The 13,085-nt window shown below is 61.8% G+C and overlaps 1 protein-coding gene across 1 annotated transcript; it reads right to left on the bottom strand.

The window, feature by feature from the left end:
- Positions 1-668: 668 nt before the first annotated feature.
- Positions 669-11,177, bottom strand: ALX3 (ALX homeobox 3). Its single transcript, XM_026484607.4, has 4 exons — positions 10,887-11,177; positions 5,176-5,492; positions 2,236-2,364; positions 669-1,849 (listed from the first exon to the last, which is right to left on the bottom strand). The coding sequence occupies exons 1-4, from the start codon at positions 11,161-11,163 to the stop codon at positions 1,541-1,543; spliced, it is 1,032 nt and encodes a 343-aa protein (XP_026340392.1). The 5' UTR covers positions 11,164-11,177; the 3' UTR covers positions 669-1,540.
- Between the last annotated feature and the right edge of the window lie 1,908 nt (positions 11,178-13,085).

Genomic DNA, 13,085 nt, shown 5'->3' with positions numbered 1-13,085 from the left:
TCCCTCTTTGGGCGTCTGTGCGCTGCTCTGTGCCTAGAGGAGGAGGCGGCTGGCCTACCAGCCAAGGCTGAGCTCCTCTGAGCAATGTGGTTGTGTTTACTGGGAGGGTGGGAGGGCCAGGCCTGCTTTCTTCCTGCCTTCCAGGCTTCAGAGATAAGGCAGAAAGTGGGGATGAAGAGTAGAATGGCTAATACTCAAACCACAAGAAAGAGTCCTGGCTTTCGTCTCTGCCCCACAGCTCAGACATGCTCCTGGGGTGTCTGGGAGAAGGGGGCTGCCCCACCCCCACAGTTTGGCCCAGGAGAGCTCAGAGCCCTCAGTGGGCTCCCCCATCTTTCATTCCGCCCCCCATTCCACTGCCAGTTCAGCCACAAGTTTATCTCTGCCTTCCCACTCCTCACCCCCAGCCCTCCATTTTCCCTTCCACAGGGGTCCAGCAGCCCTAGAGCTCGGTTCTTGTTCCTGCCACCCCCACCAGCGGATCCTGGGCAGGTGACAGGGCCAGGCATGGCATCTGTCAGCCTTGGGGGCCCTCCTGCAGGCCTACCTTCCCCTAGCCCCCAGGATCCCTGCTGGCCCCTCAGGAGGGCCTGGCCCAGCCTGAACCCTGGGCACAGACCAGCTAACCAAGTGCCAAACCCTGAGGATACACAATCAACCTGGTCTAAAAAATCCTGCCATCTTTATTATTATGCTGGGCAGCACACTTTTTTTTTTTTCTTTTTTACAAAAGTGGGGTTGAGATCTCAGGGGCTTAGAATCTGTGGAAATCTGTTTTATTCTTACCAACATCTAACGAGTAAATCAAGGGAGCCTACAGTTCCCGTGGCATAGCTCTGGCCTGATCCCATAGAAGAGAAGCCAAATATTTGGTGTTTCGGGTGGACTTCCTGCTCCCCTGGAGGGGAAGAGGACTCCATGGCATGTTGGGGGTAGGGGCACAGGGCAGGAGTAAGGGGTAGCTGGAGCAGGGGCTCCCGGCACCTTTTCCACGGACACCTTCCGGCCCTTGTGAGCTCCAGACGCTGAGCGCTCGCCCCCTGGTGGTGGGACGGGGAAGTGAGGCCGGCCCTGGGTGCTCTTGCAAGACCGGTTTCCCCTAAGTCACAAAGAGCTTCTCCCGGTTCAACCTGTGTCGTCTTCTTATTTTCCTGGGCTCCCTGAATGACGAACCAATTCAGCCATTTCAGCTGGAGGGATGACAGTTAAACTTGGACAAACTCTGAAGGAAGCAGGGCAGTGTCTTCCTGCCTCCAGCCCAGAGTGGGATGAAGGGACCCAGTGTGTAGTAGGAAGAGTCCTACCTGCTTTGCAGCCCCCTTTGTCCTGGGCAGCCCCACCTTATTTTAAGAGAAAAAAACTCTAGCTTGTTCCCTGCGGGAGGCTGAGGAGCCCAGCTGCTCCGTCTGGGCCTCCCGGAACCATCTGGGGCTTGGAGGCAGAGGTCTGTCCTCTCTGGCATCCAGGCTGGGGTGGGGTGGGAGCAGCTGGGAGCAGAAAGGGGGGGCGGGCAGCTTAGTCTGAGTATCCACGCAACCGATCACGTGGTCCAGTTCAGTAGGCTGGGTGGCTCCTTGGACTTCACCCTGAGCGAGATGAGGCTTGGAGACTTATAGTCGCCATCTGGGCTAGGCTCAAAGCTGTGGCCCCCCAGGGCAGGGGAGAAGCCATGGATGGAGTAGATGCCAGGGTGGGCTCCGGGGGAGGCTGGCACCCCCATGAAGCCAGCCACGTTCCCATGAGAGTGGGAGTATGGAGACATGCACGGGGAGGGCATGCCCTCTGGAGACACGAGGCAGGGGCCCGGGGGACTCCCAGACCCTGGACTGGGCCACAGGGAGTTCTGCAGCTGAAAAGAGAGACAGAAAAGAAAGCCCATGAGTCAGTTGCCCAGGGGCTGCCTCCCTTATCTGGGGGTTCTGTCTTTGCCCTTAGGGCTCCAGAAACTTACCAGGAAACCTCCACCTGGCCCAGGTCTAGAATCTGCTCCCTCCTACCCCCAACACTTGAAATGGCATCTCAGGACACCCCTGCCACTGCCCCTCCAAATGAGGTTTTCTTCAGTGCCAGCTGTTCGGCATGCCTCGTTCATGAGATGGGGAGGAGCCCCACTTTGCAAGGAAGTGATTTACCCATGGTCCCACAAAGCCCTAATGCTGCTTCAGGTCTCCCTGGGGCCAGCGCCACCGCATGGGATGTGGCCAGGCCCTGACTCAGGGCCGGGTGGGGTCTCACCTGCGGGTGGCTGTCTGTTCGGGGCAGCACAGAGATGTCATAGGCCGATGTGAAGGGGTTCCGCCCCTCCTGGATCTTCCCATATCGCTCGCGCTTCCGCCACTTTGCTCTTCGGTTCTGGAACCAGACCTGGGGACCGAGGGGAGAGGCTGAGGGCATGACAAGTGGCCCTGAGGGATAGAGCCCGCTGGGGAGAGAGTCGGTGGTGGTCTCCTCCTGCGGGGAGCCAGGGGGGTCTTGAGCTGCAGTGGCCTGTAAATCCCTACTGTTCTCAGGGCCAGGGGAACCTGGAATGGGGCCTGGGAAAGGCCCAAGTTCAGAAGGGCCTTCTTGGTCCCTGGGGCCACCCCTCACCCCCAGTCACCAGGCTGAGTCACTCTCTTGGTTCCCCAGCCCGCTTGTGCCACTAAGGGTGTCGTGGGCTCTGTGGCCTCGGAGGCTCTGGGCACTGCCTGGGCGCACCAGGGCACAGGCCTCTAGCCCCCTGCCTCATCTCCATTCCCAGGCTACCCACCTCCCAGTCTCAGCCCAGAGGCCAGCTCCTTAAAAAGGCCCCTGGGCACGGAGCCCTGCCCTCCTCCGCAGCCTTGTCCCCAGCCAGGCAGTGTCACTTGGTTCTTCCCACCGGCCTCTCAGGCCAGCTTGCCTTTGAAACCATGCACTACCTTGCCACTCCCTGCCTTTGCTCAGGCTTCCCCTGCGTGGGCTGCCCGCCTCACCGCGGCACACACGCACCCATCTCCGCCGGCCTGGGTGACGTGCGGACGTCTCTCTCTCACTCCCACCCCCTATCACCACTGTCCGTTTTGCAGTCTCTGTCTCCCACTCATTTGTGAGCTCCTGGCAGGTGAGGGCGGCCTACCCGTGTGCTGGGCGCATTTGTGTGTGTATCTGCGACGAATCTGTCCTCGGCCCATGCCCTGTGGCTGTCGCGTTCGTGGTGCCAGTGCATGCGTTCTGTATTTCTATCATTTCACGAACATTGCTGTGCCAGGCTCGTGGGCTAGATGTTGGCAATATCCAAACCAAACCGGACCAAACCATCCCCTGGCTTTCCAGGGATCTAGGTGGGAGCCTCAACAGAAGAAGTTGTGTGTGTGTGTGTGTGTGTGTGTGTGAGTGTGTGAAAGGAGCCCCATCTCAGCCCCTCACAAACGCCTCCACGGAGGCCGTTCCTACCCCCGCAGGCAGGTGAGGCCACGACAGTTAAGGAGCCTGGCAGACCCCCAGCCCCCTAAGCCCCAGAGGCAGAGATCCCAGAGCAAGCCTGGGGCAAGGTCAGGGACAGACCATCCCGCCGGCCCAGCGGCTGGGCCTTCCCTTCTCTGTCCTCCCTCCCCCGCAGGCAGGTGAAGGAGTCTGGAGCTTCACCGAGCACTCTCCCCATCATCCCTGTTGTCTCTACGGCCCCCACTGGAGACTTCCGCCTGCACTCTGGCCTGTGCACTGTTCTGTGGGGTGGTTTACGGCTCTCCATGGGGCAGGGCCTACAAGTGGCTGTCACATTCCTGTCAGAAAAAAGAGCCCTACTCTAGGGTCTCAGTCATCGGTCTGGGGGCCTTGTGGCCACCCTTGCGCCCCGTCAGGGTTGAAAAGGCCTGGGAGAGGAGTGGGGGGATGCGCTCCACCTCTCCCATATAGTTCCATGGCTACGGCTATTCAGACCGCACCCCAGAGGCTCGCTGAGGGTCTGGAGACTCGATGTTCCGGACTTCCATGGCTCATGGACTCTGGGACTGTTGTGAATGCTCGGTCTCTCACCCTGCTGGCCCCAGGCCCTGGGAGGACAGTTCTAGAAGTGTGTTTGGGGTGCCTCCTGGGAGGAAAATGAAAGCAGGAGGACCCAGAAGAAAAGGGGAAACAGCCCGAGCCCCTCTGGTCCTACACCGAATCCAGCTTTGGGGCCTCATCTGCTGGGAGGCAGCTGGCCTCTTCGTGGACTGGCCTGCCAGTCCCCATATCCAGCCAGAGAGGGGCCCCGTACAGGGTGTGCTGTATATGAGCTCTATCCTATTAGGTCTCCTCTGTGGTGGGAAAGAGAATCTCCTCTGTCTAGAGGTCACTCCTCACCTCTCCTGAGAAGCCCAAACCCCACCCCTCTCCCAGTGCCTCCTGCTTGGCCTCAAGGAGTCTGTTGTCCCTCATGCCAGTTCAAAGTCAAAGCAAGGCAACAACCATCATCTTCCTCTTGGGCCAGGCTTTTACTGAAGCCTCCTTCCCCATCCCCACCTTCCGCTTGCCACCTTCAAGTTCTTTCTCACTTCCAACATGCCTTGGACATGGACTTCCCTTCTCCTTTTCCCCTGTTCCCAGCATCCCTCCACCCCTTCAGCCCCAATCCCTACTGGAAGCTGGCCACAGCCCTACCCAGGGAGCCCCGGGGCCTGATCTCTGCTGGGGAGAGTTGGGTGGGTGGGGAAGGGCCCCTGGCTGGGCTCTCCCGGCCGGGGTCTTGGAGCTGGCGGGCCTGACAGTCACTGGCTCGGGATGGCTTTGAGCATCGCTGAGCCTCAGACCCCCCAGTGGGGACCCTCCTGCTCTCGGCAGCCACCTCGGGAGCAGCCCGATGTGTTCAGCATTTCACTGCTTCCGAAAGGCTGTCACATCTGGGATCCTCAAAGACCATCCAAGAAGGAAAAGTGAGACTGAGAGATCCAATGTCATGCCCTAAGTCACCTGGTCAGCTAGAAAGTGCCAGAGCTAGGACTCCCAGACAGGTCTTTGGACTCCAAGAGGCCACCACCCCCATGAAGCACTCGAGCTGCAAGCCCGTTGCCGTGGCAGAGCTGGGCATGGAGGGGGAGCCAAGGGGAGCCAGGCACCTGGGAAAGGCGGCTCTGCGTGGCACTGGCGCCCACCTCTCCCGGCCCTTCCGTGGCCGCGGCCCATGGTCGGGGTGGCAGAGGCAGCCAGAGAGGCCCACGTCCGGGGTACCCTCACCTGTACCCGGGCCTCGGTTAGGTCCGTTCGCAGAGCCAGCTGCTCCCGGGCATACACGTCAGGGTAGTGGGTTTTCTGGAAGACTTTCTCCAGCTCTTCCAGCTGGAATGTGCTGAAGGTCGTGCGGTTACGGCGCTTCTTGCTCTTGTTCTTGGCCAACTCCATGGAGTCAGGGAGTCCCGGGGACAGAGGGACACGCAGGCTGGCCAGACAAGGGCCTGGGGAGCCTTGCAAGTTAGAGGGTCCGTCTCTGGGGCCCCCTCGGCAGTCCAAGGGCAGCTGGGGGAAACTGGCAGCTTTGGAGGCCTTCTCCTCGGCTGCAATGGAAAACACAAAAAGGAGGATGGAAACTGAACCAGGGGGTTTTGTGGGTGGATGGGGGGGAGGGGGAAGAACGTTTGACGCTTCAGTCCCCGCCTCCCCCTTCCTTTCTCTTCCCTTGTCCCAGCAGCCACCCTCCATGGGAGCCTGGCATTGGGAGGCCTGTTTGCTGAGCCTCCAGCTGGGGAGGGGGCCCTGGGGAACCATGTGCTCTGTGGTCTGGGCGGATCTGCTGGGGCCAGAGGAGGGTTCATTTCGGGGAAGCGCTTTGTGGTGGTGCGTCCCACAGGGTGTGGAGGTGCCAGGATTGGCGCCATGGCAGGGCCTAGCGCAGAGGCGGGAGGAGGGGGTGAGCATGGGGCGGTTGACATCTCCCCGCCCGGGGCAGGAAGTGCCTCCTTGGCCCTGAAGGCAGGAGCCGTGGTTCCCAGGTCCTCATGCCCCTGCCTCTGGGCCCAGGTCCAGGCAGGGGGCAGGCAGGGGGCAGGCAGGGGGCAGGCAGGGGGCAGACAGGGACACTCGGGTCCCCTTTGGCTGGTCTGGCTGTGCCTCATTCCCTGGACCCCAAAGTTCAGGGCAACGTCAAATCCCCCAGCCCTGGGGCATGAAGGGCAAGATGAGGCAAAGAAGCTTCCAAAAAAGACCGTCTCATTCCTTCGAAAATGGTGATGTTTATGGGCGGCGCAGTCGTTAAGCGTCTGCCTTCGGCTCAGGGCGTGATCCCGGTGTTATGGGATCGAGCCCCACATCAGGCTCCTCCGCTGTGAGCCTGCTTCTTCCTCTCCCACTCCCCCTGCTTGTGTTCCCTCTCTCGCTGGCTGTCTCTATCTCTGTCAAATAAATAAATAAAATCTTAAAAAAAAAAAAAAAGAAAAGAAAAGAAAAGAAAATGGTGATGTTTGGGCCAAGACTTGAGCTCCAGCATTAGAGAACAGGAGGTAGGCTCTCTGCAGAGGAGAGTCAGGGCCTGGGGGACCAGTGTCAGTAACAGGACTCAGCTCCCAAGCCCATCATTCTGGCCGTGGACTGCCCCCTCGCTCCTGGGCAGTTTCCGATGGCTCCCCCATTGCCCAAGATTAGCAAGCAGGGAGAGGGAACCTGACTGCAGCTGGGCACCGTTCCCAGCAGCCCCACACTGACACGCTAACCCTCACTCGGGAGGCTTGGTGGAGCCCTGCCACCACCCGGTCATGGTGAAAAATAGGTCACCCCGATCGCTCCGCCCTCTCCTCTGGTGAGGCCCCCAGTGGCACTGCCATGAAATCTCTGGAGTCCTCTGGGACAGCGGGAGCGCCGCCGCAAAGACGGCCCACTGACTCACACAGCCCTGCCCTGGCCCATCCCCAGCAGGGGCCCCGGCCCTAGGAGGCCCAGCAGGCTGGCACCAAGAGACAGTTTCCTCCTTGGGACTTGGTGTCAGGATCACAGCTGTCGTCAGGGAAGGATGGGGCCAGAGAGATGGGATTCTCGGGTTCTGTCTCTGAGGAGTCCCTGTCTGCATCATGGAGGACAAGTTGGGCAAGGTTCCCCTCAGCAGGAAGGTGGTCAGGGACCTCCCAGGACCACCCAGGCTGTGCAGTAAGCTCCACATTGTCCTGGAGCCCTGGCGGAGTCAGGGGGCCTGCCCTCGGGCACCAGGCTCATAGCTTGGAGCGCAGCATCGAGGGGAAAGTGCGCCAGCCACTAACCTCCATGCTTGGCCAACAAGTTTGGGTTCTAAGGGTAGTTCCATGGGCAGCAGCTTAGGAAGAAGGACTCATGGAAGCTGAGCCAAATAACTAAACATGGTCGGGGGAGTGGGAGCCTGGAAGGGGACACCCCGCCTCTAGCAGGTTTGAGAGCAGGGTCTTGGAGTCCTGGGTTCAGAGGGAGGTCCTGCTGGACTCGGCAAAAAAGGGTGTGGGTGGTTCAGGGATAGGGGTGAGGGGAGCAGTGACGTTACTGTAGAGGTCTCCCCAAAGTTCCGAGGCTTTGCTCTTCTGGCTCTTGGGCCCTCAATGTCTGTCTGAACAGGATCTGCCCAGAGGAAGTGACTAGCTCTGGGCTCTGAGCTACGAGTTAGAGATAAAAGTGCGGCAGGACTTTTCAGAATAGCCCCCTAGAAAAGCTGGCCTCCGCAGGCCTCCCATGCCTGCCCATTCTATAGCCCTCCCAGGGGACCAGAGTACTTCTCCCCTCCTCATGGCCCTGAGACCTCCCTCTACCTGGAGGAGAAGCAGGCACCCCCTCTTTGGGGGGGGGCGCAGCTCATAGAACGACTTCTGAAGAGTAAGGAGCGGTGCAGAAAAGAGGGAGGTGCGATCAGCAAACGGCAGCAGTCAAGGAAAGGAAGGGAAGGCAGCCCCAAGTTTGAACCTGAGCTTGCAGAGAGCAGAGTGGCCCGTGCGTCCCCGAGCACTTTGAAGGTGAATGCGGGCTGTGTATAGGAGTCACAGCACCTGGCGGGGACACCGGGCGGTTAAGGGGGAGTGTTCATGGTAGAGCCTGGGATGCTGGGGCTCAGCACCAGGGGCTCCACAGCCCACACAACTGCAGCAACCACAGCACAAGTCTGTTGGGCCTGAAAGACAGGAGCCAGGGCAAAAACCTCTGAGGCCACCACGGCGCTCCGTCCCTGACTGGCTCCCACGCCCCGCTGCTCCCCCGCACCCTGGGGGCCGCCAGAGCCCCCCCCACCCCCGCTAGCGGCTCGGGCGCCCCCCACTGCCCTCTCGGCTAGTGTCCACGGAGGCCGCGGGACCCACCACCCGCCTTTCGGCCTCGGCGGGAGTCTTGCTCCGAGCCGTTTCCCACGCGATCCGCAGAGCTGCAGAGGCCTGGGCTCTCGCTGCTCCGGCTGGTAACCTGAAGCCGTCGTGGGCATAAACGCCGCGCGCGGGGCCCCAGCGGGGCCTGGGTGCTCTCCCTACAGTTACCAGCTTTGGCCTAGACGCCTCAGCGGGGGCGGGGGGGGACCCCTGACTTGGAATCCTTCACGAGGTCTGCGGCGAGCGCGGCCTTCGTGTTCCGCTCCGGGCCTGAGAGGCGGCGGGCGCGTTCCCAGGTCAGAGAGCCCAGCCCGGGAACGGACTGGGTGGCCCCCGGCGGAGCGGAGCGGCAAGGCACGGCCGGCACTCCTCCGGCTCTCTGAGCAGCCGCGCGCCCGGGGCTCAAAGGGAGGCTGGCACAGCCAGGACGCGGCCCGGGTCTAGGGCAGGGCTGGGCGCTCTCGGCCAAGGGCGCCGCGAAGAGCGGGAGAAAAGCGCCAGGCTCTCCAGCGCGGGACTGCCCAGCCTCGGCAAGATCGCGCCGCAGATGGGCCGCAGCTGCGCGCTCACTGGTCTCAACTGGAAATGCTCGGAGCCCGTCAATTTAGAAGCCGGGGAATAAGGCGGGTTCCCCCCTTGCCGCCACTTCCCACCTCGTCGTAGACTGCGTGGCCCCAGCCCCCCGGAGCCGTTCCTCCCCAGCAGCCCCGCTTCGCCGCAGGATCGCCAGCGGCCCGGGCCCGCCGAGTTCCGGCCCGGGTACCCGGGAGGCGAGCGGCAGCCGGGGTCCCAGGCTCCGTCGCACACGCTGCTCCTGTTTTTCGTTTGGCCCGTCCTCCGCTCAACTTGAATCGTTAATTTCCCTCTCCCACTTGATCTCATTTTGCTGCTTTCTGCTCTTTTAGGATGTCCGTTCTTTTCCTTTCATTTTTTTCTGCTTCTACTCTCTTCGTCCTTACCCTCCTTCTCCATTTACCCGCTTCGTTCGATCGTCCGATCCGCGCTTGCTTTTTTCTTTTCTTCCGTTCGCTCTCCGTTTATTTCTTGACGTTCGGCCCGGCTTGCCGACTTCCGTCTACCTCTCCTTCTCGCTTCTCTCCTGCGTTGTTTTGTTCAAGTTCCTTTTCCTTATTTTTGGTGGTTGTTAACGCTCTTTGGTTTTACTTATACGCATTTCGCTGCTGACACCGTCGCCGTCGCCGTGTCCCTCCACGTCCCGCCGCTCGTTCTGCCCCACCGCTGTCCGCAATTTGCCAGTCCTGGCGTCCCCGAGGTGCGTGCGGGATCCGGCGCGCCCAGCAGGACGCGGGCCCGCGGGGTGGGTCCTGCGCAACGCGGCGCGCCGAGCCAGGCCGGGTACCTGTCCCCGGCGGTGCTCATGGCGCTGCGCGGCCGCCGCCGTCTGGCTGGGATCAGAGGAGCCAGGCCAACTGCTTCTCATTAAGTCCCAACTGTGGTTTTTATCAGGAGAGCCTCTTTCAAAGGGCACAGACACGAAGCTCCGAGGACTCGCTCATTTCCTCCGCTGACCCCCACACACCTCCCCGCCCTCCCCTACACATTCCCACCGCCCCGGCTGCGCGAAGGCCTGAGCTGCCTGGCCACTCCGTGGAGGCCGGCGGGGCGCCAGCGGAGTGGAGGCGGGTTGGGGCCGATCTCAGAGGATCCAGCTCAGGGCCTAAGGTGCGGGATGTGGCAGCGCTGGTGCGGCGGGCGCCCAGAATCCTACAGGTCAGCCGGTGCAGTGGGTGGCGGCAGGGCTGCGGGCCGTGGGACAGGCCCCGGCGTTCAGGCTCGTTCTCCGGAGATGCTGCGGTCCAACTGGCCTTGGCGCATGGGGCACCGCCCCAGGAGCCCGAGGCGCCCAGGGGATAGGCCCGATCGGGCTGCTCTCGACGGCTCCAGCCGTGACGATCCAGTTCGAGGAAGCCAAGACTGCGAGAAGGGCGGCCATCACCGTGCATAACGACGGGGAGGCCAGGTTAGTCTGAGAAATAAGAACACAGTTATTCCGTATTGAGAACCGCCCCGGCACTGCGGGACCGGCAGCGGCCGCGCCGCCGAATGCCTACCGCGCCGGCAGCGCCTTCCCCACGGAGGCTGGGCCTGGGGAGGAGAAGCCGGCGGAGGCCAGGCCGCCGCCCTCGGCTGAGTCCTGCTTGGCCACTCTAGGTCGGGGCCCAAGCTCAGGGCCCCGAACGGGCGCCACACACAAAAGCCGCGCTTCTCTCCCCGCATCGGGACCAAGGGCTCAGTGTGATGCCCCGGCCCTTGGCCCGGTCTGGCCTTCTGGGTCAGTGGCAGTTCCAGGCCAACTCCGGCCAAACATGATTTCTCCTTCCCGCCTCCGATCGCCTTCGGGCCTCACTGGGCCCGGGGCCGTCGCCGCTCCACCCGCGCGCGACCTCCTGCCTCCCATTCCCGCCACGGAAGACACGGGGGGCTCTGCCTCCCGCGGGGCGCGGGCTTTGCCCGGCCTGGACCAGCGTCGGCGGGGCTTCTGCGGGAGCCATGGCGAGGGGCTAGAGGGTCAAAAGGTTGAGAGCTGGGCTAGCGGGCGAGGGAAGCAGGGAGGCCCGGACGGGCCGGGGAAGAGAAGGAGAGCGGGTCGGGGCTGCGCGCTACGCCCGCGCCGCGCGTTACCTTCCGCGGGGCCCTCGTAGAAGTGGCTGCCGTTGAGCGCCGGGCCGGGCCCGAGGTCCTGCAGGTACTTGGCGGGCGGCTTGGCCGGCTCTGGGAGGTAGGGCTCCAGGGGCCCGCAGGCCGGAAAACGGGTCAGGCGGGGGCCGCGGGGCGGCGCGGGGTGCAGGTGAGGGGCGCCGGTGGGGGTACCCTGGGGGCCGGGCGGCTCTTCCCCCGCGGCCGCGTAGGGGCCGGACCCGGGCCCCACGCCGAAAGGCGCGCAGCGCTCGGGGTCCATGCCGGCTCCCGGCGCACAGGCCGCCGGGGCTCCGGGGCTCGCGCTGCCCGTGCGGCCTGTGAGCGCCCGCCAAGGGGGAGGGACCTGGGCGCGGGGGCGCGGAGCCCCCGGGAGCGGCGCGCGCCGCGGGGGGCGGGGGACAGGGGAGGGGGCCGCGCCTCTGACTTAATGCTGGAACCATCCACGTCACGTGCGGCCCCGCGCGGGTTAACCCCTCGGAGCCCGGGAGCCCCCTGATTCACCCCAGCCCGCGTATCAGAGGCAGTTCGGGCAGAGGGAGGAGGCCACCTTCTCTCGACGGTAGTGTCCCTTTTGTCTGCCCATCTTGGTGAGTCCCTTGCTCAGAGCAGCACCCTTGGTCCTGACATCCAGCCAGGAGGTTCTCATCCCTAGAGGCGTGAGACACGCCCAGCAAACACTCTTAGGCCTCCTCTCCCGACCTAAGCCTGGGGTAAGGGCGGGGTGGGGCGGGGGGCGGGGAGTGGCGGTGCTGGGCTGGGACTTTACCTCACTCTTTGCTGGGAGCTGGAAAAACGTTGCCTCCGGCAAAAACACCTCTCTTGGGGATGCCCCTCACTGGGGCAGGAGCCCTTGGGAGAGGTGTGTGGAAACCGCTCTAATCGGGAATGGGGGCTGGGAAGTTTAGGCCTGGGCACTATCATTAATTAGCCGTGGGACCTTGAACTGTCACTAGTGTCTTCTCTGACTCTGGAGTCTGGACCGAGTCCATCCCTGGAGGCTTTCTGTGTATTCCTGATGGGTCTGAGGAGCAGAGGCAGGACCAGGAGGTGCAGGGAGACTTGCAGGGGCAGCCCGAGACTGAACAGGGTCCGGTCTTTGGAGCAGGTGGAGGGGTACGTACAGGGTTTTGGGTCTGAACACCAGGCGTGGAGTGAATGATCTGGAAGTGCACGGGGATCTACAGGAGAGAGGCCGGCTGCAGCCCAGACCTCAGGGCTCTGCTGCCCCAGGCCTGCCATTTTGCAGGGAGGTGAGGCTAGGGTGGCATTTCCTAGGAGCTGGGTCTCCCCAGCCAAAAGGAAGCGTAGGACTAGGGAAGTAGCTTGGAATTTCTGAGAAGAGAAACAACCCCCACCCTAAGATCTGGGAAGAAACTCCTGAGGGCCCTGGGACCCTGCTCCCTTCTGTGGATTGAGGAGTCCCCAAGTCTGGGGTCCACTGCTTTTTATTTTCAGTGCCTCCAGAGACTAGTGAGAGGGATGGGGAGTCAAACATCATTTGTATTTCATTTGAATTCTCAATTTTTAAAGGAATCCAAGAGGCCTGGTGTGAACACCTCCCTCTTCCGCTGGGGGCTTAGAGGGGGTTTCTTGGCTGTCCTCAGCCAGAGTTGGGCTGTAAATCAAGGCCAAACAGGAACCAGAAGCCTTGCATCTCACAAGTAGTCATTAAGCCATTATTAAACATACCGTAACTTCTCTGAAGCCTTATTGGTTTAAACACCACATTGGAGGCATTATGGCCATTAGGGCCCCTAATCACAGACTGCGGACTGGGCTAGTGAGGTGGGAGCACCTGGGGCTGGTATTTCCAGCCAAGAGGGAGGCTCAGTTCAGAATTAAGCTTCCTCTCTGGCCTCATCAGAGGGATCCATTCTCTAGGATCCAGTGGATCGCAGCTCTGGGCAATTTGCATCAATCCCTTTTGCTCATTAGTAAGATTTTCTGATAGTTATTGGGCTCGGGCTGTGGATATTGCTGATTCATTAGGAGGAGGTCAGTGTCAACTCAGGACACCACTTCTGTTCCACAAAGGAATCGAGCAGCTTGGGACTCAGGGAAAACATCACCAACAGTTTAAACAAGGCAGCCGGGCTTAAATGCCGAGTGTTTTGCCTCAGGTGATAAACCTTTCTCAGCCTCAGTTTCCTCATCATAAAAATGGGCCATGCACACAGAGGA

The sequence above is a fragment of the Ursus arctos genome, unplaced genomic scaffold (assembly GCF_023065955.2).
Source record: "Ursus arctos isolate Adak ecotype North America unplaced genomic scaffold, UrsArc2.0 scaffold_12, whole genome shotgun sequence".
In the NCBI taxonomy this organism is placed as follows: Eukaryota; Metazoa; Chordata; class Mammalia; order Carnivora; family Ursidae; genus Ursus; species Ursus arctos.
Note: the sequence above shows the minus strand (reverse complement) of the source record. Positions and strands in the feature narration are given on the sequence as shown.